Source organism: Marmota monax, unplaced genomic scaffold, assembly GCF_021218885.2.
Source record: "Marmota monax isolate L192 unplaced genomic scaffold, Marmota_monax_Labrador192_F-V1.1 WCK01_AAM20220418_F8-fsc00128, whole genome shotgun sequence".
NCBI lineage: Eukaryota > Metazoa > Chordata > Mammalia > Rodentia > Sciuridae > Marmota > Marmota monax.
Window position 1 is genome coordinate 1,747,755 of NW_026693452.1, and position 27,699 is coordinate 1,775,453.

Here is a 27,699-nt window from a genome sequence, read left to right on the forward strand (position 1 = left end):
GTGCTCTGCAGACTGGCTCCCCCGAGTAGTCGCTGATATGGGTGCCTGTGAACCCTACTTCTTTACATTTTGCCTGCTCCTCATTTCGCCAGAAAACACAGAAGCTGTAGCTGCGCATAGACTTTTTCCTTTTTCTTTTTCCCCCTCTCACCCCTCCCTAGACCTCTCTGGGCTTTGACGTCATGTGTGCTCCTTTCAGTTGCCATAGCAACCCCATTCCCCAAGCCCTCTGTCCGTCTCCTCTGGTAGGTTCCACAATGGTACAGGCAGCATCACGCTGCACAATGGTTTCCAGGCAGTGAAAGAGGGTGATTCAGCAAGCCACTCTCCTTCTTCTTTTTTAAAATCCTCCCCTTTTCTTTTTATTTTTATGGGGGTTGGTGGTGCATGTTATATGCTTACCTTTTTTTTTTTTTTCCGTTTTCATTTTTACAAATTTCTTTTTTTCTCCTCACCCCTCAATTCCTAGGGGCTTGAGTGAGTTTAAGACTGGGTCTTCTTGGAAATCACCTCTCTATCATTAATTTTAAATAATCTCTCCACCTCCAAAAAATTATCTTCCTCATTACAGTTTGGAATGTGGTCAATGAAAACCAAGTAGGGAGGATTTCTGGGGCAGACATTGCCGGATCAGGATCGTAGTTCTCAGACACGGAATGGTAGGTGGCTCTTTGCTCATTCTGGGTTCTAACCTGTTTTTGGAGGGTGGGGTGATGTCTATTCATTGCGCCTGGTGGAGTGGGATAGGGAGCATGGGAAAGTGGAGAGAGAGATGGTGTGGAAAGCAGGTTAATCAAGCGAACTACCTCTGAAGCCACTAGCTTTTCTCTCTAGGCAGAACATTTCTTCCAAGACGTAGGCATGTTGAAAATCTTTCTGTTTGGAGTAAAGGGTGACAAAATGTGGGAAGGAAGCTTATTATCGTGACCAAGGGATTTTAGATCAATGTAGAGTTACAGAAGGGAAGAGAGAAACATACATATATTGGTGGTGGTGGTGGGGGCAGCTGTGCTTGATAGAAGTGCTGACCTCAGTTCTCCATATGTGAAATACTATGGGTCCCACAAAACATTTAACAATAATGTCACTTATTATCCATTTGTGCTTACTTCTTGACAGGTATACCTTAAATATGTTGGGACATTTTTATAGTTTAGTAAGAAATGGTGTGTATATATATATTTTAGTTGTAAAACTAATGACATTCCTCTTGTAGAGAGACTCTGGGCTAAATTTGGACCCAGGAAGGAACATAGAACAGGAGTCAGGTTAGAAATAAGAAGAAACATTGGCACTGCAGTCACATAGGTAAGGGGTCCCTTTAAGAAAGTGATCTCCTAGTCACAGCAGAAGCATATATATTTTTTTTTTAATGGCAAGGTTCCCAGTTATTCTATGCTGGGATACTGTGTCCCCGAGAAATGTCAGAGCTTTTTCAGGGGGAAAAAAAGATGTATCATTAGAAAAGAGCATTGCAATATATTTATCAGAACTTATGTATCTGTGCTTTCAACAAAATAAATATGGTTTAATTGAAAATCTTCAAGCAAGTCAGGTTATAGATAATCTAAGAAAATTAAATGTGTGTGTATATATGTATATAAATTATATATATATGTATATGTATACACACACACTTTTTTTTTCTCGTCCTATATTTAAATCTAGAGATTGAGTCTCTGCTTTTACTCCCTTAAACAGACAACTTCCAAGGGTACAGCAATTTAGCTACAGAAAGAGCCTGACTTATCCCATGGCAGCGGGCTCTGAAGCAATCACAAGGTTGTTTACATGAGCTGCCTTTGCTGCAGAGCCTGACAGTGTCGTGCAGCAGTCTTGCCTGTTTCTCGTGTGTTGATGATAACTTTCATGAACAAACTGGAAGGAAGCAGGCTAAATCATATGGGACAGGCCACAGTTGAGACTGAAAGAAAATGGGTGTAAGTGCACCAGGCACTGCCTGCCCAAGGTCCAGTTTCTCCCTCTATCCCTAATCTGCTACTTGTCAGACCTTGGAAGATCTCCCAGAATGCTGATCAACATATTTAAAATGGTTGCAGTAAGGACCTTCTCTCTCAGAGAAGCTTCTGTAAGTGTTTTACCTTAGATGGGCATATATGTATATCAATACAGATAGTGTGCTCATGAATGAGCTTACAAAGCTTCCAACTCCACTCTGGAACCATTGGATTTGGGGGGCTGGGCAATTTGGATGAAGCAGTTCTGCACTCTCTGATATGTATTTCCTTCTCTGTCTTGACCTTACCCTTAAAATTGACTTAAAGTATTGGATTAGCTTATTTCACCACGTGGAGCAAACTCTGTTTTCTCTCCCCCACAATGGGACTAGAAAATGAGATGACAAAGGTGGTATGACCTTAAATATTAAAGACTCTTCATGCTTCATCATTTACATATCATTCCTTCCCGCTGTTGTAAAAGTCTCTTTAATTTGAGAGGCTCCTGATCTTACCAAATCTCGGCAGTTTTGTTAAAAAGATTCTTGGTGATGAGGCAGTAAGAAATTATATGTAGAGTGGAAAAATCAGCTGCCTACAGCTTCCTGCTTGCTCGCCCCAGAACAGCATCTGCTGCGGGGAGGAGTATGTTTGCCATGCTGGAAGGGGATGTTTATGAACAGATCCCAGAGGGACTGAGTGTTTTGCTGTCATTGTCTGGTACGTCTGCCACTACTAGTATTTAATGGTTAGGTATGTCGTCAATATTTTTCAAGGTTAAAATGAACTGAGAGTTGATCGTGGATGCTATAAAATATAACTATTTTACATTTACAGGAAAATTAATTTGTTATTAGTGTATCCTGTAGAAATAAAACAAGCACAAGGAATTTGTCTAACCTAAGTAACCTGAAAAAGCATTCCATGTTTAAAAGCGCATATTTATTTTTAAAGTTTCATTATGGCTTCATGTGAATGAATCTGTTTCTTTGGATGTAAGCTTAGCTACAAAGTCTTTTTATACTGATGATAAAAGATAACGAAAAATTAGGATTTTTCTTGTTTTTAGACATAGGCATAGGTATTCTTCCTTGTTCTAGCTTTGACCTCAGGTCACATAGTAGCTAAAGGACTTGGAGTGGAATTGGTATGTTCAAATAGAATGGTGGCTTGGTTATTTATCAGAAAAACAAGAGAGACTTCCTTCAATTAGTATAAGTAAACAAATTGACACTTTAATTTCATCTTTCTTCATGGCCCCTTTTATTTCATCTTGCAGTCTCTTTTAAGCTTTGGGTTGGACGTTGCAATGGTCATGCAAAAAGAGGCACAAAAGTGTCCAGTAATGACAAGAATGGAGTCCAGTGCTCTATTTGCTGCAGGCTTGCTGAGAACCTCCTTTCTTTCCCCTCATGCATTGATTATTGCACCTCCTTCTGAGCACCAAGGACTTGTGGAGAAAGTTGGGCCTATAGACTACTGGGAGAGATGCTTATTGGCAAAGAACAGAATCCATTTGTTTCTTTAGCATATTAAATATATTTATTGCATTACATAAGTCTGAGATGAGACACTGCTGCTGATTCAGATAAAAAAAATCATGCTGCATATTGATTGTTTGAAAGCAAATGTAATTTAGAATTGGAGTCTGTGTTTTCAGAAATTCACCTATGTAATGCATGTTTTCTTAGGGAAGTCATAGATTTTGACAGAGATTTTTCAGTTTGAGTACATTTTACTCTTATGAGCAAGGAAGGGGAAAGCAAAAAGTATCTTTTGGGGACTAAATTTTTCATGCACTAAAAGGAGACAATCTTTATGTCTTATTGTGAATCTAGATAAGCAGAAACATCAGGTAATATTGACAATCTCTACATAGAAAGAAACAGGTTTGGAAGTAGTACTCAAACATACTTATTTTTGGTGAAGGATTTTCTAGCTTAATTGGCGTTTTGGACACTTAAGTCTAACCTAAGTATGGCCTTTTTCAGCATTCTTATCTCTAGTTACTTACAGTGGAAAACCCATAGGTTTAAGGAAATAATACTTATAGGAATGGAAATCCAGGTTTTGAGTGGAAAAAGAAATGACTGAAGGCTCCTTTGGAAGCATTCCTGACTATAGCTGCTTTAAAATTAAAACCCTGTGCAGTGTGCCAGGTTAAGGCCAAACTCCCTGATAGGGTGACCAGGCATTTGCAGAGTAGACTGCATAGTAATAAATGGGATTTCTTTTTTTTTCCTCTCCCTCTTCTATTTCTCCTTTCTCTTCTTTTTCTCCTATTCCTCCTTCTTGTTATCCTTTCCTCCTCCTCCTTCTTTTGGGCTATAGGGGGAAAAAATGAAAACAAAGCCCCAAACATCAGTGAATTGAAAGTACTAGAAATTCATCTTAGTGGCTTATCCTCATAGAAATAAAACTAACTCCCTGTTTATGGATGTTAACCTGATATGCCTCCTGACAGTGGGTTTCTTATAGTAAATGTCTTCACCTTATATACTGGAAATAGGATTTTAAACCACTGTAAACGAGGTCTGCTTATTTGGCAGTCTGCATTGAGTGTCTGTAGGAGGAACTTCTGTCATGGCACTTATCACATAATTCAGTAATTGCCTCTTCCTGTATTAGCTGTATTATCTGTATTCTCTACTGATTTATAATCTATGTCCCGGAATGATTTTGTCTGGCACATAGTAGGGACATAATAAATATTTATTGAATGAATATCTTCCATGCACAGAATTCTACTAAGTGCTATGAGAGGAAGAAAGTTTCCATAATCTGGTGCTTACAGATGTTTGGGGAGATGAGGATTTTGATTAAGGACCATATAAGTGGGTTAACAAGAAGTGCAATAAGAATTTAGAGGAGAAAGAAATTCAACTTCTCTGAAATGGTGATAGGTGACAATGGGGGCCACATTAAGACATTGGGGAGGGTTGAGAGGGTGGTTGTGTGGGAAGTATTCCTAGGAGTAGTTGTAACTACTTGGCAAAGAAAGATACTCTTATTTGGGGCAGAGTTTATGTTGGGTGTGGTGACCATACTCTCCAAACCAGAAATCAAAACTTATGGCTTAACAATTGGTAGAATATTGAAAACTGGCACAGTTCAGGAACATTTGGTCCAATTTAATGTGGGGCGTAACAGGTACTAAGGTCAAATAGCAGGTTTGTTGCTGAATCAGATAATGGAAGAACATTAATACAAGTGTCTTTCCAGCTTTCAACAAATTTCAGGCTACTTTTACTCTATTTAACATAATTCAGAGGTTTTCAACACTTTCCTCCTTTTATTGGTAACTATGTAATCCATTGTTCCAAGGAAATCTTATCTGAAAATCAAAATATGTAAATACATGTAACCTGGTATCCATCGTAGTCGAGGCTCAATTGATGCTTTTTATTATAAAACCAAGTTCGTGATCATAAAACCAAGTATCATATTGACCCAAATGACAATTATTAATTGGATGATTGTTAAGATATTAAAATATCTAACTGATCTGATATTTATAATGTCAGTGTTCTTGTGCTTGCAACAACTTCTGAACACTACCTTGAGATGTTTTATTTCCTCCTCGTGCACCTTGCCACCTGAAAATTATTCTTATTCTCTTTGATGTTATTCTTTGGTTTTTAAGTGCAGATAAAATTTCTTTTTAAGTCTTAAAATCAAACTCATCTGTTTTTTGGCTTTGATTTTAGGCTAGCGTGAGAAATATCAACAGCAGGACCATCTCAGATCTTGGTTATGGCAACTCATGCAGGAAGCTGTTGAATTAGACCCATTTCCTATAGATGAGAAACCATATAAGCAGTGGTAAGTTGGAAATTTAAAAATGTTCTTTAACAGGACATCTAGATCTGCATAACCCATTTACATATCACACCTGGTTTAGCATATAGATCCAAGGAAATACTGCTCCAAACAATGCTATCTAAAGTGGAAATCTACAGGATAGAATGTTGAATTGATGGTGTGGTACTACTGATACCACATATAGTAGTATAAAATCTTGACCTCATGATACTACCATCAGGGACCATACCAGCTTACGTAAGTTGTCCACAATTAACAATTTCATATGGCAGGGACATATGAGTTGGAAAACATTATTTTAAAGTGGCTTTTCTTATTTGTACCTTAATACTATATTTTATTGATTAAACAAACTCCTTTTATAGAAAAGTTGGTTCTGATAAATTGTAAGGCTCAATTCCTTTTATAAACATCCCCTACCATTTAAATCTTCAGAAAAAAAGAGAAAGGAAATCACATCACAGTTTTATAAGATACAATTTATGGACATTTTAGCCTATATATCCTCTTGCCTGAAAAAAAGAATATCAAAAATAGATCCAGTTGCTCTGCCTACTTGGACTAATTTTTAAAAAGCTTATTATTTTATAAAAATATTAGCACATACAGGCAGAATACATTTTTAAATCAAATTCTTGATGCTTCCTACTCACCAAAGTCAATAATCAATACACTCAAGCAGAGATGAATGAGTTATAATCTGTCAAATACCATCTTTGAGAAATAGACTATGACAGTGGTGCTTGTAAGGCTCCAAAAGAAGCTGTTTTGAACTAGTGATCAATATTTCTCTTTCATTTGCCTAGTGGCTTATATAACTCTACATGGGCAGGCTGTCCTATGACTTAATACATAACATCTAGCTACAGTAATCTGATGAAATTAACCCTATTGTTGTTTCACATCAATTCGCATAATTTTTATAGTCTGCCTACATATTTTTTGAGAAAGCTTATCTGATAGTCATTTTGCTATACTTAATCAAAATTCAATGAGTACTTGTTAGAAGAAGAAATCATATAATGATCAATATTTTTTGACCTAAAATAAGGGCAGTATTATATGGTTAAACTTAAAATGTTGAATTATGTGTAATTCTCAATGATGTAGAAAGTATATATTGCCGCATTCTAAACATTTATTCATTAAGGAAATAGTTATTTAATTTGTGATGTATTTATCATGCTTAGATTTGGAATAGATGAAAGTCTCTGCTTTAATAGAGTTTTCAGTCTAAATAGTGCCATGCATATAATAAAATGTATTTTTAGTGAGGCAGACATAAAGAGTGTGGTACTTACCCAGTGCTGTTACATTGGTAGACATAGGAAGTACAGTGGAGGAAAATCTAGCATGGATGTGGTTGGAATTAGTCAAGGAAGGCTTTCCAGAGGAAGTGACATTTTAGTTTAATGTTAAGTGCAGTAAGATGTTAGCCTGAGGAAGGGTGGGATCATTGCATGATGGGAACATTTTTCAATAGACTGCAAACTTGAATGAGCATGATTGTTTGGAGGCACTAGATACCATTTCCTATGCCAGAACATAAATGGTAGTGGCAGAGATGTAATGAAGAGGGATATAGGAGACATCATGAAAGATCTTTTAGACAAAGGTAAGGAGTTTGGATTTGATCCCTAAGTGAAGAGCTTTTTAAAGATTTTAAGTAGGAGAATGATATGATCAGTTTATTTTTTAATCATGAAATATACACATAGAAAAATATATTAAACAAATATGGGTTAAAGAATAATTATAACCCACATTTTATATACTACTCATACTATGGAATAGACTCCCAATAAACCCCTGGATGCCACTTTCCAATCACATGCTTTTCCTTCCCCATCAAAGAAAACCACCCATGACTAAACTGCCTTATGTTATGTTAATTTCCTGCTTTTATTTGTAGGCTTCCCATTTACAATGTGTGTATGTCTCCACTATACATCTTAGTTTCCTTATGCTTCAACTCCATTTTATTTGTAATCAGTGTGTGTATATATATATATAATTAATGCACAGAATATTAATAAATATGACTATTAATATATTAATATACACAGTATGTATGTATACATTTATATATATATATATATATATATATATATATATATTATTAATCACTTGATAATTGTGCTTAACATCGTGAAATTCTCCCATGTTCATTCATGAAGCTTATTCATGCAAACTACTGCTTAGTAGTCTACTCTAATATACCAAGAGTTTACTTACTGGTTCTACTGTTGATGAACATTTGAATTGTTTCTATATTACTCATACTACTATAAAATATATAATATCACTTTTTATGTTAACACACATATTATTGCTCATAGATTCTCCCCCACACAGGTAAGCACTCCTCGAGGCTAAATACCAAGAGAAGGAATTACTAAGTTTTGGGGTATGTACACCGTTAATTTTACTAAATAATTCCAAAATACTTTTTCCAATTGGTTACACTCTCAGAAGTGGTATAGGAGAAACTCTACATCCCCGCCAACACTTGATTTACAAGTTCTTAAGCTTTTCTAATCAGGTGGATACATAATTACACTCATTGAAGTATTCATTTGCATTTTTCTGATTGCTAATGAAGAGCATCTTTTCATTTTTTATTGGCCATTTGATCTTCCTCTTTTGTGAAGTGCCTGCTGAAATCTTTTCTGAGATTTGTTTTTCAAAATAATAAATAACATTTTTGGTGTTCTTACTGTGTAATAGGCACTATGCTTAGCACTTTATAAACATTTAATCTTCCATCATCTCTATGTTTTACAGATGAAGGAACTCAGGTTTTGAGAGGCTAAATAAATGCTGACATGTACACAGTTAAGAAACAGTGGACTTAGCATCCAGTGCTAGGCTAGGTCTTTCTGATGGCAGTGTTCTTTAGTTTTGTGGAGTGCTTGGAAGAGGATTACATTGGAGCCAGAGAGAACAATACAGGTGCAAGAATTTTTGGAAAACAGTAAGGGCATAAACCAAAGAATTGTTAGTAGGGCATATGTGCCACACAACTAGACTTGGTAATGAATGTGGTGGATAAAGAAGAGGGAGGATTTAAAAGGTCTCAAATTTTGACACCCATTGGTGTAGCAGATTCAATTTTAGTTGCACAGTGTATGCTTATAGTCTGGGCATTATGGTAGATTTTAAGAACTATAATTAAGTAAGAGATGATTTTAGTTTACAGGTTCATCAATTTTAGGGTTTAAAGAGACCACAGTGTTTATTTGGGTCAAATGTGCTTTTTAAAGATGTGGTATGAGCAGCTAAATAAGGGTAAGTGGCTTGTTCAGGATCACGTGCTACTAAGTGTCAGGCTAAGAATAGACACTAGGGCTGGGAAAAAAAGTGAAGAAATAACAGCCACTTGACTTTTAAATTAATACTTGAAAATATAGTCAACCTATTTTATTTCCTAAATGTTTCTCAGGTCAATCTCCTTTGATCCTTAATATATTATCTATCATTGCCATGATTTAGGCCCTGATCATCATTGCCAGCAGGTTTATTTAAGTGGCCTGACATGATATCTTTTCCAATTCTACCAATGAAGTCACAGATTTTTAAATTTGATCTGAGGTTACCATCCAATTTACCAGCTTAAAGTTTCTTTGATATGCTTTATCCCTCTATGTAATAATTTCCCTTCTCACTAAAATATACCATATTCCTGTCCACCCCCATTTTAGAGACTAATGCCCTCTTAAATTGCCTGCGGACATCAATATGCCTTAGTTTCATCACATACACACTCAGGCATTTCTTACCTCTGATATTTGCTTCATAGTGTCTGTTCTACCTATATTCACTCCATCTATCCTTATAGATATCCCCCAACTTATGATGCTTTGACTAATGACTTTTTGATTGTGCAGTGGTTCAAAAGTGGAACTAGGAACTGGTTCAGTAGGAACTACATATTCAGTAAGGACTATATATCAAATTTTGAATTTTGATTTTTTTCCCCTAGTGATATATGCTGTATGGATGTTCTTTTGTGATATTAGGCAGTAGCAGTGAGCTGTCAGTCAAATGAGACATGCAACCCTTTATTATAAAATAGGCTTTGTGGTGGATGATTTTGCCTGACTGTGAGCTAGTGTAAGTGTTCTGAGCATATTTAAAGTAGGCTAGCTGAGCTATAATGTTTGGTAGTTTAGGTACACCAAGTGCATTACTGACTTAGGATATTTTCAATTTCTGATAGATTTGAGTGGGGACATAACTCCATAGTAAACTGAGAAGCATCTGTACTTAGACCTTGTTATCCTTTGAAACATTTGCCACTCTAAGATGATCTATGGACCAGCAGCATGGGCCTCTCCTGGGCTTAATAGAAACAGAGCATCTCAGATTCTTCGGAGACTCACTGATTCAGAATATGCATTTTAACAAGGCTCTTAGGTTTTTATGCACATTATAGTTTGAGAGTTACTGCGTAAACTTGTTTTAGATTGCATGAGATGGCTTCTCCTGAAAATCTTTCCTGATTCCTTCCATTTAGCATTTCTTTTCAGGGCTCTCAGTCACCTGTGCATATCTACTCACAGAGTTACCACAATGGCCTATTATCTGCTTATGCATCTGCCTTGCCACTCCATCTTAGCCAGGGAGTAATTTGAGCCAGATTGATTAACCTTTTGATTTCCCCTCACATAGCACAGTGCCTCATACTCTGTACTTGGAAGGCACTGCATAAATATTTGCTGAAGGACAGCTTGATGAAGGAAGGAAGAATGAGAAAGAGAGAGATATACAGAATGACAGAAACAGAGACAGGACAAAGGTGGACTCAGGAGGAAAAAAAACACAGGAGACTTTCATAGAGAAATACTTTGATTATATAAAGGCACTAAAAATTGTACCTCTGGATAGAGTCTGAAAACCTATTATTTAAATAGGTTAGGTTAAAAGGCCAAATGTTTTCTCTGATATATGAATGCTAATTCACAATAAGGGGTGGGGGGATAATAATCGTATTTTGGACTAAATAGAGGGGAATAAAGGGAGGGGAGGAGGCATGGGGGTAGAAAGGATAGTAGAATGAATTGACATTATTGCCCTATGTGAATATATGATTACATGACCTGTGTAACTCTATGTCATGTGCAACCTGACAAATAAGAATTTATACTCCATTTATGTATTATGTGTCAAAATGCACTCTACTGTCATGTATAACTAATTAGAACAAATAAGACAATGAATAAAAAGAGAAAAATAGGTTAAGTTAAAACTATATTGCTTGCCAAATATTTAAAAAAAATTGCCTTAATTTCTTACTTAAAAGCTTTGTTTTTTGGTTGTCATTGTTGAGTAGTTTTACTAAAATTTATTTTACTTTCTTAAACAAAGTATCCTACTACTTTTTTTTTTTTTGCAAAATGAAGTGGGTCCTAATGGTGGTGGAGAGGGTGACGAGGGCTCAGGAAACATCTTGTGATGGATAGTTGAGAAAAATTATAATGTGTTGCTTAGCACAGAGAAATGGGGAGCAGGGAAGGAGAATGAGCAAGGAGCTGCCTTAAAATACATTAAGGACTTTCCTGTGAACGAGGTTAGAGGATGAGTGGTTGTTTTTAAGTTTCAAAGGGGACAGAATTAAGAGAACCGTGAGGAGATAATTGGTATAATATATAGAACAACTTCTGGATTACTAAAATTGTAAGGCTGCAGTAATTTAACCATCTTCATGGTTAACCAAATTTGAAGAGCTTCTAAGAGATGATAGTCTTTGTGTGGGAGATTGAACTAAATGATCTGTAGGGTTTAAGGATCTTAGGACTTATGAATCCATAGTTACTCAAAGAAACACAGGAAGAACGAGAGCTTTAATAGAGAAGAAAGGTAGTGGCTAACCTTTATAGAGTGACTACCTCATGCCAAACACTATTGGAAGTGTTTTGCATGTGTTAATTCATTTAATCCTCCCAGCAATCCTACTGAATATTTGTGCTTTATCAATGGTGAAAATAAGGCACAGAAGATTTAGTAACTTGCTTCAGGTCATGTAGCAGTGTAGTAGAGCCCAAGGAGTCTAATTTGATGTTTTTTTTTTTTTTTTTTTTTTTTTTTATTCCTATACTATAACATTCTCAGCATTAAAGGTGATGTTGGGACTGGGGATGTGGCTCAAGCAGTAGCGCACTCGCCTGGCATGCGTGCGGCCCAGGTTCGATCCTCAGCACCACATACAAAGATGTTGTGTCTGCCGAAAACTAAAAATAAAATATTAAAAAAAAGGTGAAAGTTGGACCAGAATCAAACCTTAGGACCTTGGTATGGTTTGAAATCCAGGTAAATGTGAGGACAAGAATTCCAAGGAACAGTGATGACATAAAGTCAAAGGGCTATAAATTAGAATAACAAGTTTGTGGAACTAAATACCATACAAATGAGATGAATAAAAGTATTTTGAAACTTGTCATTCTAGGATGCTGTTCAGTATTGCTATTTAATAGCTGTAATAGTTGTTAAGATGGGAAATTAAATACTACTTGACCCTAGTAAAGCAGATATAAGTAGCCTTAAACTATTCAAGCATTTCTGAATATTTGTGTTCCTTCCAAATTCACATATTGAATCCTAACCTGAAAGTGATGGTATTAGGAGTCCAGGACTTTGGGAAGTGATTAGGTCATGAGGGTGGAGCCCTTGTGATTGGAATAAGTGTCCTTATAAAAGAGATCCTAAAGAGATGACTAACTAGTCTCTTCCATCATGTGAGGACTCAGTGAGAGGTGCCATCTATGAGGCAGAGAGTTCATTGTCACTAAACACCAAATCTTGAACCCCCGAGACTCCAGAACTGTGAGAAATAGTTTTCTGTTGTTTTTAATCTACCTAGCATACACTAGTTTTTTTTTTTTTTTTTTAAATGGCAGCCCACATAGCCTACTAATGTTAGTAAATCTTTTTAAGACTTTTTTTTTTTCCTTCACTGATTGGTAGAACTGAAGGTATATCTCCTAGGATGATAGATTCTAAGCTGTGAGAGTTCAAAAGTAATTTAATCCTACATCAGTAAAACACATTGAGTGCTTTCTTGTAGAAGTTTGGGGTTTTCCTGGAGCTTATTCCAAGAGTGATTACCATAAGCAATCTTTTCAGGTTAGGACTTGTTGGAAAATTTAATCTATAGTATAACAGCATTTAGTCCATGTAATAATTTGTTATTTATAATATATCTACCAGAAATTACATATACCAGATGTTTTAAAGTTTTCTATTTTTACTTTTGGGAGACCTAGGAGGTTTGTCAGTGCTTTATATTCTAAGACTTACATTTAAGCTCTTTCATATCTGAATGTGGAATGTGGATAACTTTGGCAGTATTGCTTTTAGAAAATCACTTATAAATCTTAAAAATCAACATATTTCTGCTTTGGAGTTCTATATATTTACAATGTTAATCACTAAATTACCCTCTGCATACAACCAGTGTGCACAAATGTTTACTCACTGGTTTACTTCTGTGAGGGATTTTTCAACATTTGTCTTTAGAAAACATGATTTCTAAGCTATACTGGAATTTATCAACATGCCAGGTGAAACTATTGGCATCTCAATTACTTTAGATATGATATCAATACAACACATTTGCATGAAGATTAACAGACATTTTCAGTAGACAGATTACTTTGGTTGAATCTTTGAAGAACGAATCAGACACACTGTGAATCTTAACAAAAGAGCATTCTAACAAGACAGATGAAAAGTCATTCTAGTCCTAGTTAGAGTGTGGTGAGTGCTATGAATAAAGGTTAGGTGGGTCAGAGGCTGGAGGTAGCAGCTCTTCCTAGGTGAGTTACTGGAAGGGATTACAGATCCATGAACATATTTTTTGGTAGTTAGTGTTGAAGATGGAAAGGTAATTTCTGGAAGAGGGAACAGAATTACAATGAGCATAGTGCGTTTGGAGCTCAGAGTTTAGGCTGTGTGACCTGTGCATGGAGGAGAAGGCTGTCTCCATATTGCTGGGAAAACTGATTGGGGCCAGACTGAGGGAGCCTTTGAATGACTCATGAAAGAACTGAAGTCTGTTTGTATAGACAATGAAGAGCTTCAGTTGTTTTCTGATCAGATTTAAGAAAATGATTCTGGCAGTAATGTTGAGGGTGGTTTAGAGAGGACAGAGAATGCAGGCAGGGTGCGCAGTGAGAAAGAGGGGTAGTGAGAAGCCAGCTTAAAGAAAATCCACTACAAATCGATGCAAGGGGATCCACTAGAAATAGAAGGCCTTCTGGTTTCAGATAATTTGGAGTAGGCATCTGTGAGAGAGGCAGGGTTTCACTCGAGGGAAGGTCAACACTGGAGACTTTATGATTTTATTCTAGGCCCAACCACAGTCTTGTTAAGCAATTATGCAAAGGTCCTTGGGTTTGGGTTTCTTCCTATGTAAAATGTAGAAATGGATCACTTGCCCATTTGTGTCACAGGAGCCTGGGTAAGGATTAATGGGCTCCTTGACGGAAAGGCGCTTTATTAATCTAAACCATCAATAATAAAAATGAGAATGTTTGCCAGGTGCTTTTGTTCCTGCGTCAAAGGCTGCTGTGTAAATATGAAATACTGCCTGGAACTACTTTCATTGTTAATAATAGTAAAGTCATTGCCACAAAATGCCTACACAGCAAACTTACTCTCCAAAGCTGGAAGATGAAGCTGGGCAAGGAAGTCCATTCCAGTTTGTTTCTTCTGAACCTGCCCCTATTGTACACTTTTCCTGATTAGTGGAGAAGTCATTTTGGGAGTGTTTGGATTTCATTGTATCCCCTTATGTTTTTTCATTCTCTTCTGGCCAGGTATTCTATCACTACCAGGGATATCACCATTTTGACTTCCCCATGCTAATGGAGGTGGAAATGAAAGTGGGACAACATTTGTTGTGCCCAGTACTTGCATTTCTGTTCTTGTCGACTTCAGCTAGCTCCATTAATTTAACCCATAGCCATTTGCTATGGTGGCAAAGTGTGGCAACCCTGGGATTAGATGGCTTAGGTTGAAATCCAAGTTCTATTACTTTACTGGTTAAGTCACACAACTTCTTAAACTTCAGTTTTCTCATCTGTAAATGCTATTAATAATGGATCATCGTGAAGATAGTGAATGTAAAGCACAAACCAATAGATTCTCAGTAACTTCCAGGCTTTTGTTTTTTTGTTTTATTTTGTGACTTTTTCTTGGAGAGGGGGACAATTTTTATTATCATTATCACCAATATGTTTCTTCTTTTTCTCAGAGTCTTTGGTCCTTCCTGTTCATTCAGTATCATTTATCAGTGATTTGTGACCTCCCAAATGATCATCAGTATTTTGTTTAATTAGAATAACATTCTGAAGAATCCACAAAAATATTAAATTTTATTCATTTCCTCTTTATGTATCCTTAGAGGACTTTCTTTTGCTTCAGCAAGTACCTAATTCTGCTGTGAATATAAGGGATTCAATAACGTTGTCCTGACCATTAACAAGTTTTACTTCTCTTGACAAATTGCTGTCTTCCCCCACAATCATTCTATAAAGAAAATTTGCTTGATAGAATTTGCTCTCTAGAATTCTAAAGATATCTTCCCATGTCATCTTAGATCCACCATAATCTGCTTGGAAAACACCCCAAGTCCTTAGTTTATAGAGCTGAGGATCTGAGGGTGGTTGGGACTAAAATTAAACGTGTTTGGCTCATCAAATCAAAGCTCAGTTTTCTAATTTGCACAAAGACTTCAAGGGTCTACTGGTTCCATTGAGCACCCTACCATTTGTTATTGATTAGTATTGATAAGTAATACTTGTAAATTCCCATAGATTTTGGCTAAATTCTTCTTTTTTTAATAGTTTCACAGAATGAATATTCAGTCACCATCTTTCTCTCTATTGTCTCTAACTTCTTTGGGTCAGATGAAGGGAAATGGAGGTAATGGACCTGTTTCCTATCAAAAGCTGTTGCATATCTGTTAATATTGAATTATATTCAAATTGTATAGGACAGATTGAAAATGACTATTGAAAATAGCTGCTAGTAGAGGTGGGAAATGATTGAGTAGTAATGATTGAGTAGCAAATCAGCATACATTAGCATTTAATCAGTTCCTTCTTTTATGATTGCCATGTTGAGTATTCTGTTAATCATGCTGCCTTAGAAATTGTTTAGATGAACAGACCAGGAGGGAGTTTCCTTTTTGAAAATTGTGATCCTTTATCTGATATTAGTTCACAGAGATAGAAATTTAGCACTTTTGCTTTATTTACCTTTTAGTATGAAGTTCACGTACCTTAATCACATGCTAGATATATAATCTTGGCCAAGTTACTTAATGCCTGGTTCCTTGGTTTTTTTTTTTTTTTTTTTTCATTTGTAAAACAGGAACAATGGAGTATCAATTTTATAAGATGGTTGTGAGAATTAATTGAAGAAAGAGATGTAAACTGATTAGTTAATGCCTGGCACAGAGAAAAACTTAAATACCTTTTACTAAGTATTCTTATGCCCTTGAAGTAACATGGTAGTGCCATAAGATTTTGGTACTGAAGTTAGACTGCTGGACTTGAGTCATTTACTGCTTGGGTAGTTTTGGATACTTGTGACCTCTCTGAGCCTTTGTTTCAGTAAAATTGGGACAGTAATAGTACCTACTTCATTGAGTTTATATAGGCAAGAAATGGAAAGCACTTAGCATGGAATTATCAGCTACCATTTTTTATAATCCTCATGACTACGTGTCATATAATAGTTGTGATAGAAAATACTTACAGAGAAGTTACTTAGGGTCAGGAAATATCTGAAGTGTGTTATATAAGTTATTTAATTCATTTCTCATAATAGTTCCTAATTAGGTCAATGCCACTGTTTTACAGATGAATAAATAGAGGCATAGAGAGGTTAATCAACAAGTAAAGAGGCTCTACTGCCTCTTAGGTAAATAAAGAAAAAAAATGCTGTATTATCTGGAGAATGAAATTTGACAGTTAGGCTAATGATTGAGGCTGTCACTGTGTCCTGCCCTCTTTCAGTCCATGACTATTCATATGTCCATAGAAACCTGAACATATAAAGATTAGGTAGCATTGAAGAAGAAGAGAAGGTAAGGCAATGCCTTAAAAGGCACACCTGGAACCTCAAGGGGTATGTTGGAAGTGAAGCCTCAAGTTCTCTTTGTCCAGCACAAAATCTTATTTAGTTGGGGTTGAAGTGAGAACAGGGTTTACATGAATACTTGGAGTTTTGGTCACTGCAGGATTCCACCTGAGGTCTTAGACAATTGTGCACTCACTTTGCTGTATGCCCTTGATGTCCTTGGTGTTATTTTAGATGACTTCAGTGTTGCACTGCAGTTCTGCTGTTCCACTTTGTGTGATAGGGTAGGCCTACGGCAGAATGTGGTGCCCAAAGGCTTTGGCTTTCAAATCCTCTTGGCCAAATTAAAATTCCCAGCTTGCTCATATTGCTAAAGTAGTCAACACTTTTAAGACTTAGTTTATTTACCTATAAAAATGGGCATGTAACACATATGTCATCATTTTTGGATAATTGAATGTACAACATTTTAACATAGTTCTTGCTAGAGCAGGGAATTAATTTGTTTGTCATTAGAACACTAAAAACTGAAAAATATTGGTTTGCTTTGGATCATCACCAAGCAGTTTCATTATTGAAATAACAAAAGAAATTCAGCTGTTCTCATGGCAAATGCTCCAGGGGTACTTTTCAATATAATAAAATAAACTAATTTCATTTTCATCTTCATTAGCATGTGTACTCCTGGATGTCCCCTACCAGGATTGAAGAAAGCAAGCTGTGAAAATGGCATACAGGCCTGGGAAGTTCAAGAAAGAAATGGGTGTATAAAGTAGTAGTCTGCTGTTTCTTTATATAAGAGAGACCATGTATGTGAATGTGCTTTGTGATTTGTGCTTATTTGCAAGTCTATTTTTTTATAATTTCCATAGGAAATCTGTAAAGAAGAGCAATGTAGTATCAATTTAGTCAGGGAAGACAGGGAGCAGAGGAGGTCTCACATTGTATCTTGAGAAAAGTATCTAGATTGGATTGGAAGAAAATAGAATTTGAGCAAGTAGACAGCTAGAAAAAGGGAAATAGAAAAAAAATAACAGAAAAACATATATGATACAGATAAGATGACCCATCTGACAGTATTGGAATTTGATGTTTTTGGGCAAATCAGTGGTCTTGAGTGTCAGGTGGAGGATTTGAGTGATAATCAGTCAACCTCAACTCTGCTTGAATTCCAGGGAATCAGAGAGCAATGTTTTCTTTCACTATTTGTGGATTGGTAGTGGCAGACTAATTGAATCTTCTCCTTCAGTCTTTTTATTCAGGCTCTGATATGATAAGTGTTTATCACAGATCCTTCTCCTAGGTTGCAAACTGGCTCTGGATTATCTGGTCATGTCTGGTGCAGATATCTACATTCTTGAGGCCCAGGGTGTCACCACTTTCCATTTTCCCATTTTCTCTCTGATGTGAGACACAGTTCCTTCTTTGTGATTCTCAAATGTTCTTCCAGACTTCCACTCATATAAAAAGACCTTGAGCAATTTCTAAGACCATCTGGAATGACTGAGTTGTGAGTAGTACTTCTTGGGTGACCAGGTTGATTATCATCCTCCCATCACTAGTGCATAAGACCATTTTTAAATTTAATCTATGACAATGTTTCTAGCTGCATTAAAATGAACCACTTGAGTATAAAGGTACTACGGGTATATATATCATCAGTTACCATGTTGATTCCAAGGACAGATTTGATTTTACTTATTTGTTTAGTAAATATTTATTGAGGATCTACTATGTGTCAGGTCATGTTCTAGATATGGGGGTGCAGTCATGAACATAATAGAATAAAAAAAATCACTCCTGATTTCATGGGGCTTATGTTTTGGTGGAAGAAGATGGATAATAAGCTGGATGGAAAAATAAAATATGTTGTATAAAAGATGGAAGAAATGGTCAAGGAGAATATTAAAGCAGTAAAATGGAATAGGGAATATGGTGGAGGGTTATATTTTTACAATAGAGTGACCTGGGAAGATCATTCTGTGGTGTCATTGAGCAAAGGCCTTATTTGATATAACTTCATAGTCTTGGGTTCACCCTTTCTGGATGATTCTATCTCTCCTAAAGATGTATACTTAGTAAAAGTAGAAACACTTCCTGGATAAGGTTGTACTCTATTCAGGAATTTTTGGTCACTGTAATTCCTTGATAGAATCGCCAAACAAATTCTCAACAATCACTTGTTGGAGAAAGTAGGATTGTTGAGCTTAAGGTTATAACATTTAATTCTGCCAAAGACCATGTCTCAAACAACCAAGACCAACTTCTAGAGTTAGTCATAGTGGTTTAACTTTCCCCCAATACATTCACCATTAATTTAAAAGAAGCAATTTAAACTTTTAAATTATTTCTCTTATATAAAATTGACGCTGCTATTGCTTAGAAATTATCTGACATTAATTTATAGAAGCAATTTCATGTTCTAGTTGTTTTCTAAAGGTTATTGTATGGCATTTTCTAGTTCATCCATTTATTTAATCTTATATAAATTTCAACACAATTACACTTGAAAATATTTTGATTTTAGTTTGAGATCCTTTGACTAATTTTTAATACAGGAACATATCTCTGACACTATATGGGTAATGTAACGTATTATGCTTTGTGGGGAGAGAGAGAGAGAGAGAGAGAGAGAGAGAGAGAGAGAGAGAGAGAGAGAGAAATGTAGGAAGAAGGAAGAGGTGAGAGAACTGAAAATAAAAAACAAAAAGATAAACCAAAACCTACATTGTAGTCCATCTTTTCTATTATCAACAACATTATCTGGTTTTCTTTTATTATCTGACATACCATTGCAGGACCATTATGGGCAGTTTTTAAATTTTAAAAGTAACTTCTCACAGAGTGCTTGTATATCAATGTCTTGTACATGTTTCACATCAGTGACACTTTACTTTAGCTTCTAAGACCGTTGTAATCTTTTAGTGTAAGTAGAATTCAGTCTATACATATAGTCCAGACTATGTAAATATAGTCTTCTAACAAGACTCAGAATCATTCTTGTTCTCATAGGATTATAGTCTGACAAGGGAAACAGGTAGTTTCCTTCACAGTGTGTATCACATTTTGTAATTATGCAGTTTATTTCTACATTTATTTTCAATATTTGAATAAAGTACAAGAAAGAGCATTATTGTGGGAACACAATATATTTTCTATGAGCATATTACAAGGGCCCTGAACACAGTTTGAGAAAATGTCCTTGAGAAAAGATGGTTGAGTGGGATTAGCCAGATGAAGGAAGGAGGTTGGCAGAGTGCGAGAAAGTTCCAGGCTGAGGAAACAGCATATGTGAAGACCCAGAGGCAACAGAGACTTGAAGAGCTGAAAACCGTGTAAGAGGAAGAGGAATAATCAATGAGGTTTAAGAAGTATGTAAAGGCAGATTTCATTAGGAAGAGTTTTGTGGGTCATATTTGTTATGACATGAAAGGGTTTTAAGAAAAGGGCTAGAAACATGACTGAATTGGAGCCTTTGCTATGTGGAACATGCATAGAGAAGGACAAGACTAGTAGTGAAGAGACGAGTTAGCTGGGAGAGACATAATGGTGGCCTGGATCACACTGATCAGTGAGAAGTAAAGGGAACATGCTCAAAGGACAGTCAGGAGATTCTGCAGTACTTATTTGCATTTGGAAGATGCGGGGGATGACAGACATGATTCCTGGCTTCTGGTTTGAATGGTTGTGTGGGTGGTGGTTAGAATTTGAGAGAAAGGGAACACCGGAGGAGGAACAGGCTTGGAAGGAAGAAGACAAATTCAGCTTGGACATGTTGAATTTGAGATATGCAGCAAGCAGTTGCACTTACTGTGTTTAAAGTTTAGGAAACAGCTGTGGACTGGATATTATTCTTAGGCCTCATCATTAAGTAGAAGAATAGGGGTGGGGAGCAGAGCTTGGGGGAAGAGAGATTCTAGGAACAAACCTTGGTGGACATGAACAGAAGGGGTGCCCAGAGTGCTAGGGTGAAAAGAACAATAAAAATTACAAAAGCTAAAACATGTATGAATGTAGGGCAGGTTATTTTCTTTGAATATAAAACATTTCTCAAACATGATGTACAGTCATGTTCAAGTATGAGTAGAGTCCTTTCTGTTCTTTTTTATTAGTCCCTAAAGTCAGGAGTAGAGACTCATCAGAATAAGCCCAGAATGGAGAAAACCCATCTCTGTTTATGTTTCTTAGAAAAGTATAGTAAGTTCAGGGTATGAGCTGTGCCTGGGAGGGCACAAGGTGTTCCTTCATTCTCAGAGTCAGTCAACTAAACTGAGAAGAAAAATGTCCTCAGTTGGCTTCCCTACCCTGATTTTCATTCACCAAGGAATATGTACTACGGGTTTCCTCAAGCACATAGTCACTGAATTCTTCTAATAGGAAAAGGCACGTGCACTTTTTACTAAGAGCAACCAATCAATCATAAAACAAACATCATGAAATATGCTTTATAGCTAATGTGAGGAAAGGTACAACATGACAAATGATTCAGCAACTATAATTATCTACAAGGCCTGATTAGGAGGGGGGAAAAACCTGTACCCAACTGATTCTTTAACTGGTTTTATTTGTGCTTTTGTTGGGCTTGAAACTAAATGCACTTAATCACTAACATTTTCTTTCTGTCATTACTTTTGTTTCCGCATCCCTTTTCCTTTACTAACGACTAAATGGATCTCTGAATTGAGTAACTGATAACTTTAATGTTTCCCTAAACACATTAAAGAGGAAAGAGTAGTAAAGCTCTATGTATGGAACTTTTTCTTCAAATAATATGCAAAATACAAATGAGAGGTACAACAAATTAAGGTATAAAAACATTAAATGCATTCAATAAATACATTTTATTTAAATAAATTTAGTAAAACGTAAACTGTTTACTTGAAATAACACTTTACATTAAATGTAGCTTTTCATTTAAATGCCTCATTTTATAAATTATTTTTCCTCATTGGGAAGATTTTTTAAAAGTTATTATAGAAAGTCCCACATGCTCATGAGTCATGCTCTGGCTTTAAGACTGAGAAGAAAGAAAATTGTGAAATACAACTCAGTAAAAATCCTAATTTAAAAAAAATCAAAAAAGTTCATTAAGAAAGTTTCACTGTGACAAAATAACCGAGATACTTAGCTTAAAGGGAGTAAAGAATTATTTTGGCTTACAGATTCAGAACTTTCATTCTGTGGTCTGTTGAATCCATTGCTTTTGAGCCTGTGGCAAGGCAGAACATCACAGTGGGGAATATGTGGTTGAGCAAAGCTGCTCACCTCATGGTGACAGGAAAGGAGAGAGAGAGACAGAGAGAGAGAGAGAGAGAGAGAGAGAGAGAGAGAGAGAGAGAGAGAGAGAGAGAGGCACCAGGGTTCTCACATTCCTTTCAAATGCACTCTGCCAGTGATCTAACTGTATTCCACTAGGCCTCACCTCCTACCGGATTCCATTATCTCCCAGTAGGGTCACAGGTTTGCAACCAAGCTTTTAACACATTGCCTTTTGGGGGGACATTTGAGATTCACATCATACACCATCTTTTAGCTAAAGCACTTCAATGCTTCCCTGTGGGTCTCTCTGCCTCAGTTCCTTGTCTGTGAATGAATCAGGCACACTGACATCACAATGGATTTTCTAAAATGGATTGGCTCATGTCCTCTTCTTGCCTACATGCATCCAATAGGTTTTTCCTCAAAGTCAAAATTTCTTAACATTGTAGTCTTTCCAGCATCATTTTCTGCCCTTACAAATCCAAGATCTTGGTTATTCCTTGAATAAACCCTGTCTTCTTACCTGTTTCCTTCTGAATGGAATATTCTATACCTGCTCATTTCAGCCTTCAATGGGGTCAGTCCCATCCATTTTATAACCTCTCTGTGAAGGCTTTTCTGTACTTTCCCACACCTAGCAAATGTATTCGCTTTATTTTCTTGGTTCCCATAGGTCTACAACATAACTTTATTATAGCTCTTAATGTTTGTTGTAATTTGAAATGTGTTTTTTTTTTTTTTTGACTGAGAAATCCTCAAGGATAGAGCTATTTTTTTCTTACTAGTCCTCTGGCATGCTTCATAAACAGTGGGTGCTCAATTGTTATTGGTCAACAAATCTGCTTAAGTTTTTGCTTTACAAAAGTTTAAATATTCTTTCCTTTGTATATACCCCATTTGATACTGGCTAACAAAAATACATTAGTAACTAAGTCCTTATATCATGGTTTAAGTAATTGAGGTGAAATGAATTAGAGATACAACATTCTATAACAAGTTGTTTTTATTTAGAAACTCTTTCATGTTGAAACTTCATAAAAAATAACAGTGTTGTAGTATTTTTATTTTAAAATTCAGATATAATCCAATCTTTTTGAAATCCACTTAAATTTCTAGATCTAAGCACATGCATTTTTCATAAAAAGCAGGGCTGTGCTTAGTAATATTATTTGCTGATGATGTTAATTCAATTCATGAGTTTGAAAGGAAGCACAATATGGTGGTTAAGCAAGGCTGACTTGAGAACCAAACCATCTGGGTTCAAATATTGTGTTTCTGTCAACTGTTTCATTGCTATAACCAAAAGATCTGCCAAGAAAAATTAAAGGAGGAAAAGTTTATTTGGAGGCGCCTGGTTTCAGAGGTCAGTCTATAGATGGCCAATTCCATTCTTGATGGCCCAAAGTGAGGCAGAACATCAGTGCAAGAAGAGTGTGGCAGAGGAAAGAATCTCGGGACAGAGAACCTGAGAGCAGAGAGAGAACTACCTATCCCCTCATCTCAGATAAAATACATACCCCAAAGGTACGCCCCCCACCCAATGATTCATCCCCTCCAGCCACACTCTACCTGTCTACAGTTACTACCCAGTTAATTCCTGTCAGAGGATTAACACTTTGATTGGGTTAAGGCCCTGATAACCCAATCTTTTCACTTCTAAACACTCTTGGCATTGTCTCACACCTGAGCTTTCAGGGGACACCTACATTTACACCATAATATAGTGTCTTCACTAATTAATTACTAGTTGAATAACTTTGGAAAGTACTGTGCCTCTATCTCTTTTTTGTTAAGTGAAAATCCTTATTAGGCTGTTTGGTAAATAAAATGAGTTATTTCAAGTAAAAGTGCCTGGGCACCCAGTAAGTCAATAAGTGTTAGCAATTCTTCTTCTTCTAAATTATCATACTTTGTTTTATTTTTTTGCTCTGTGAAACTCCTTTGCTTACTCCATCATTGATGTAGAGTGTTTTTCCTTTTTGGGAATATATAACCAGTTTAGGTTGCAAGTTTAGTTGAAAGAGCAGAGATACAGAAGAAGATTTAATAAAAATTACAATGGAGGGAGAGACGGAAATTAAAAACTAAATCGAACTCCACATCTCCTTTATGTAAAAGTCCTTGCCCAAAATCGTGTGAAATTTAAAAGTCAATATGCACAGAGTGAAATGGCTAATATACAAGAACTTGTTCAGACTATAAACTAAGAAAATAATCTTAAGATGAATAAATTTTGTTATGAAAACAAATTTTGTAGAGATTGAGTAGATGTGTACATGCATGTGTGTGTGCTTAAAGATATAAATATATATTTTAAAAGGTGCTTAGATTATAATTATGTGCAAGGAATTCACAGTGAAGAATTTCTGTAAAAGGAACCAACCAAGAAAAGAGAGAAAACCGGAGTCATTAATAATTTTTTTATGATAGAATTTATGCAATAGATTTTATGGATAGTGTGAGCTTCTTATGTTTTAGGGATGGAATATATTTTCCATATATAATAATGTTTTTGGTTATTACATAGAAAAAGGAACAGGCTAATTTCTTAGAGGAAAAAGATATGAGACTGAATGCATGATACTATTAATATTTTTCACTAAACACACCTTTATTTATCTGTTGCCTTCTTAACTAGGCACCTCCTTCTAGTAACTATCAGAATTTAAGTCATATACTAAATATTCTGAGAGTAATAGAGTAGAAGGGAACTGAAAACATATTACTACTACTTACTACTTCAAATCTTGATACTGCCATTTGTAAAGGGTTATGATTTGGGCATTTAAAAACCATATTAAATTCCTCTACAAAATGGGGACAGTAGTAGTACATAATAGACAATGTTGCTGTGTGGGTTAGGATAATAAATGTATGGTTCTCATGCCTAGAACAAAATAAGTAATCAATAAACATTGGTTATTATATATATATATATATCTAGTTAGTTCTGACATTAAACTGACTGGTATAATGTAAAACATGGTTCTTCTCTTAAATTTTAAAATTAGCATTGCTTTTCTAAAACCTCTGCTGGAAACTTTCCATCTCAGAGTGAAGCTATATGATATTTTCAATTTTGCCATTTAGAATTGATCAGTAACAGACTAAGTAATTGTTCAATCTTGCATTCCAGTGATGGCAAACAAATACTCTTATATATAATTCAGCTTTCTTAAAGGCAGATTATTTCTCTTTAGAGTTAGGCATTATTTTTACACAGACTTTCTCAGTGTATATTTTATGTAGTGATTTAACTCTTGTATTTTCTCTGAATCTACTTGTGAGTTCTATACCACAATTTTGATGATTCTTATATTGTATTGAATCTTGTTACCAGGAACTAAAATCACAGAGACTGTGACAGATGACATTGTATATCGTTAATTGAATTCTTTCCTAATCATGATAATCTTCTCTCTGAAGATTTAGTTTTTGTTTAGACTTTGATAGGAGAGATTATAATTTTTAAAAATGGTAGGTAGGCATGTTTTAAACATTGATTATGACCCTGGATTGTTGTATGATCTTGGTCAGGTTAGTTCACTAAGACAACATGAATTAGTGAAGTTTAAATACGACTGTACATATAAAGCTCTTAGCTCGATGTCTGGCAGAATTGGCAAACACTATTTCTAATTTATTTCAGATTTGTGTGGCTGCTATAGTTTGGATCTGGAAGGTCCCCCACAAATCTAATGTGTTGAAGACTTGGTCTCCAATGCAGCAATGTCCAGAGGTGGGACTTTGGGGAAGTGATTGGATTATGAGGGCTCTAACCTCTTCTAATCCATTTGAAGGATTAATAATTTGAATGAACTACTGGGTGGTGGTGGAAACTGTAGGCATAGGCAGGTGGTACCTAGAACTAGGTTGCTGGAGTCAGGCCTAGAAAGTTTTATCTTTTCTCTGGGCCTTTCCCTCCTACCCCCCCCCCCCCCCCCCCCCGCCGCCATTCTTGTCTTCTTGGCTGTTATGAGCTGAGCGGTTTCCCTGTATAGTACCCTTCTGCTTTGACGTTCTACCTCATCTCAGGCCCAAAGCAACAGAACATTCTGACCATGGACTAGAACCTCTGAAACCGTGAGCCCCAATAAACTTTTCCTCCTTTGAGTTGTTATTGTCAGGTATTTTGGTCACAGCAACAAAAAGCTGACTATTTCCCTTGCCCTGCTTACTCTGTATTTATAATGGAAATGAAATGTGAAAACCACCACGTTTAGAGATTTAGACATCACACAGATCTTGTTCTTGATTCTGTAAAGAAGAAAGAAAAAAGAAAGTTTCCTTTTCATTCCCAGCATTTTCTTTCCAGCAAGTGCAATGGAATTCTCTATCTCCTGCTATGAAAAATACTATTTCTCAAAATGAACTCCTTTCTTCTATGAGATTTAAAAAGTAACATTGTTTTTCTTCTTCTTGGCCCAAGTACTTCAAATTTAGAATGATTTTGGTGAGTATAATCCCTAATTATTGACTTTGAATTCCTCAGGGAAAAAATAGGGCTTTCATGGGCCCAAAGGCAGGTCAGTAATAAGATGCTATAGTAGTCCAAAGGATAATCCTCACCTCACACAAACCCTCTAAAACAAACAACCAATCTCTGCTATTGCTGCTGAGGTCTCAGAACAGGGGACTTTGTCATATGAACAAGTGAAGAATTGAGGTAGAATCCAGTCACAGGGATTCCTCCCAGTTACCGTCTCTTTTTCCCTTTTAAGCACTTTAAGGAGGTCAAATTTGAGCGGAATGCTCTTAGATTTCTACATAGGCACCCTTGAGGTAGGCTTGCCTCCTCCCTGCTTATTAATTTATGTTAGACACTCATAACTTCATGCCTTCTTTTTTGTGTTGCGTTTTCCTCTGACTTCTAAAAATAGATTCTCTAGAAAATGTATGCTAGCTGACTAGGTTATGTTCTAAAATATTTCACATATAAGGAGTGCATTCTCCTGAGAAGTGAGAAGCTGATGCAGAAAAAAAATTTTCCAAGGACAAACAAATGCAAATTTTTCTTCTTTTTTTCTGATCTGTGAACAAAATTGTCAGAGCAGTTCCTTAAATAGTTTCTCATGATTCAAAACATGCTACAGTGCAGTTTAAACATGCACATTAATTTGAGGCTATATTTTCAGATGATTTTTATGGAATTATGCACATTAGATTTAGAGTAGCATTTACAATTAATCTGATTATTCATTTAAAAATGAAGTAATTTCAAATGAGAATAGTGTATATCTCTCTTAGAGTTATAAAACAGATTTTCAATTAATTTAGAATATTTAGCAAACCCATTCATATGTTTTTTAAAAAATTTTTAGTTGTAGATGGACACAATGTCTTTATTTTTATGTGATGCTGAAGATTCAACCCAGTGCCTCACACATGTGAGGCAGGCGCTCTACCAGTTAGCTACAGCCCCAGCCCCTCATATATGTTATTTGTTATCCAAAACTTTGTCCTGTTGCTATTATGTCAATAAATGTATATAGTATTCTTGATTTGGTTTTTACAGTATTTGAAAACATGAATAGAAAAAAAGTATCATTATGAAAATGGGAAGCAAGTTATATCA

The 27,699-nt window shown here is 35.9% G+C and overlaps 1 protein-coding gene across 7 annotated transcripts in view; it reads left to right on the top strand.

Moving 5' to 3' along the window:
• The first annotated feature begins 243 nt into the window (after positions 1-243).
• The window catches only part of Mapk10 (mitogen-activated protein kinase 10), a 327,469-nt gene continuing 300,013 nt past the window's right edge, over positions 244-27,699 (top strand). The window contains exons 1-2 of one of the 7 annotated variants that reach the window (XM_058583414.1): positions 245-659; positions 5,666-5,780. Coding sequence is in view for 2 of the 7 variants with exons in the window: in XM_058583419.1 (XP_058439402.1) it covers positions 657-659 (3 nt within the window). In the remaining 5 variants the exon portion in view is untranslated. Of the gene's footprint in view, positions 660-2,542; positions 2,679-5,665; positions 5,781-27,699 lie in introns of those variants that run through there. The other 6 variants (XM_058583417.1, XM_058583416.1, XM_058583415.1 and 3 more) reach the window with 6 other exon arrangements.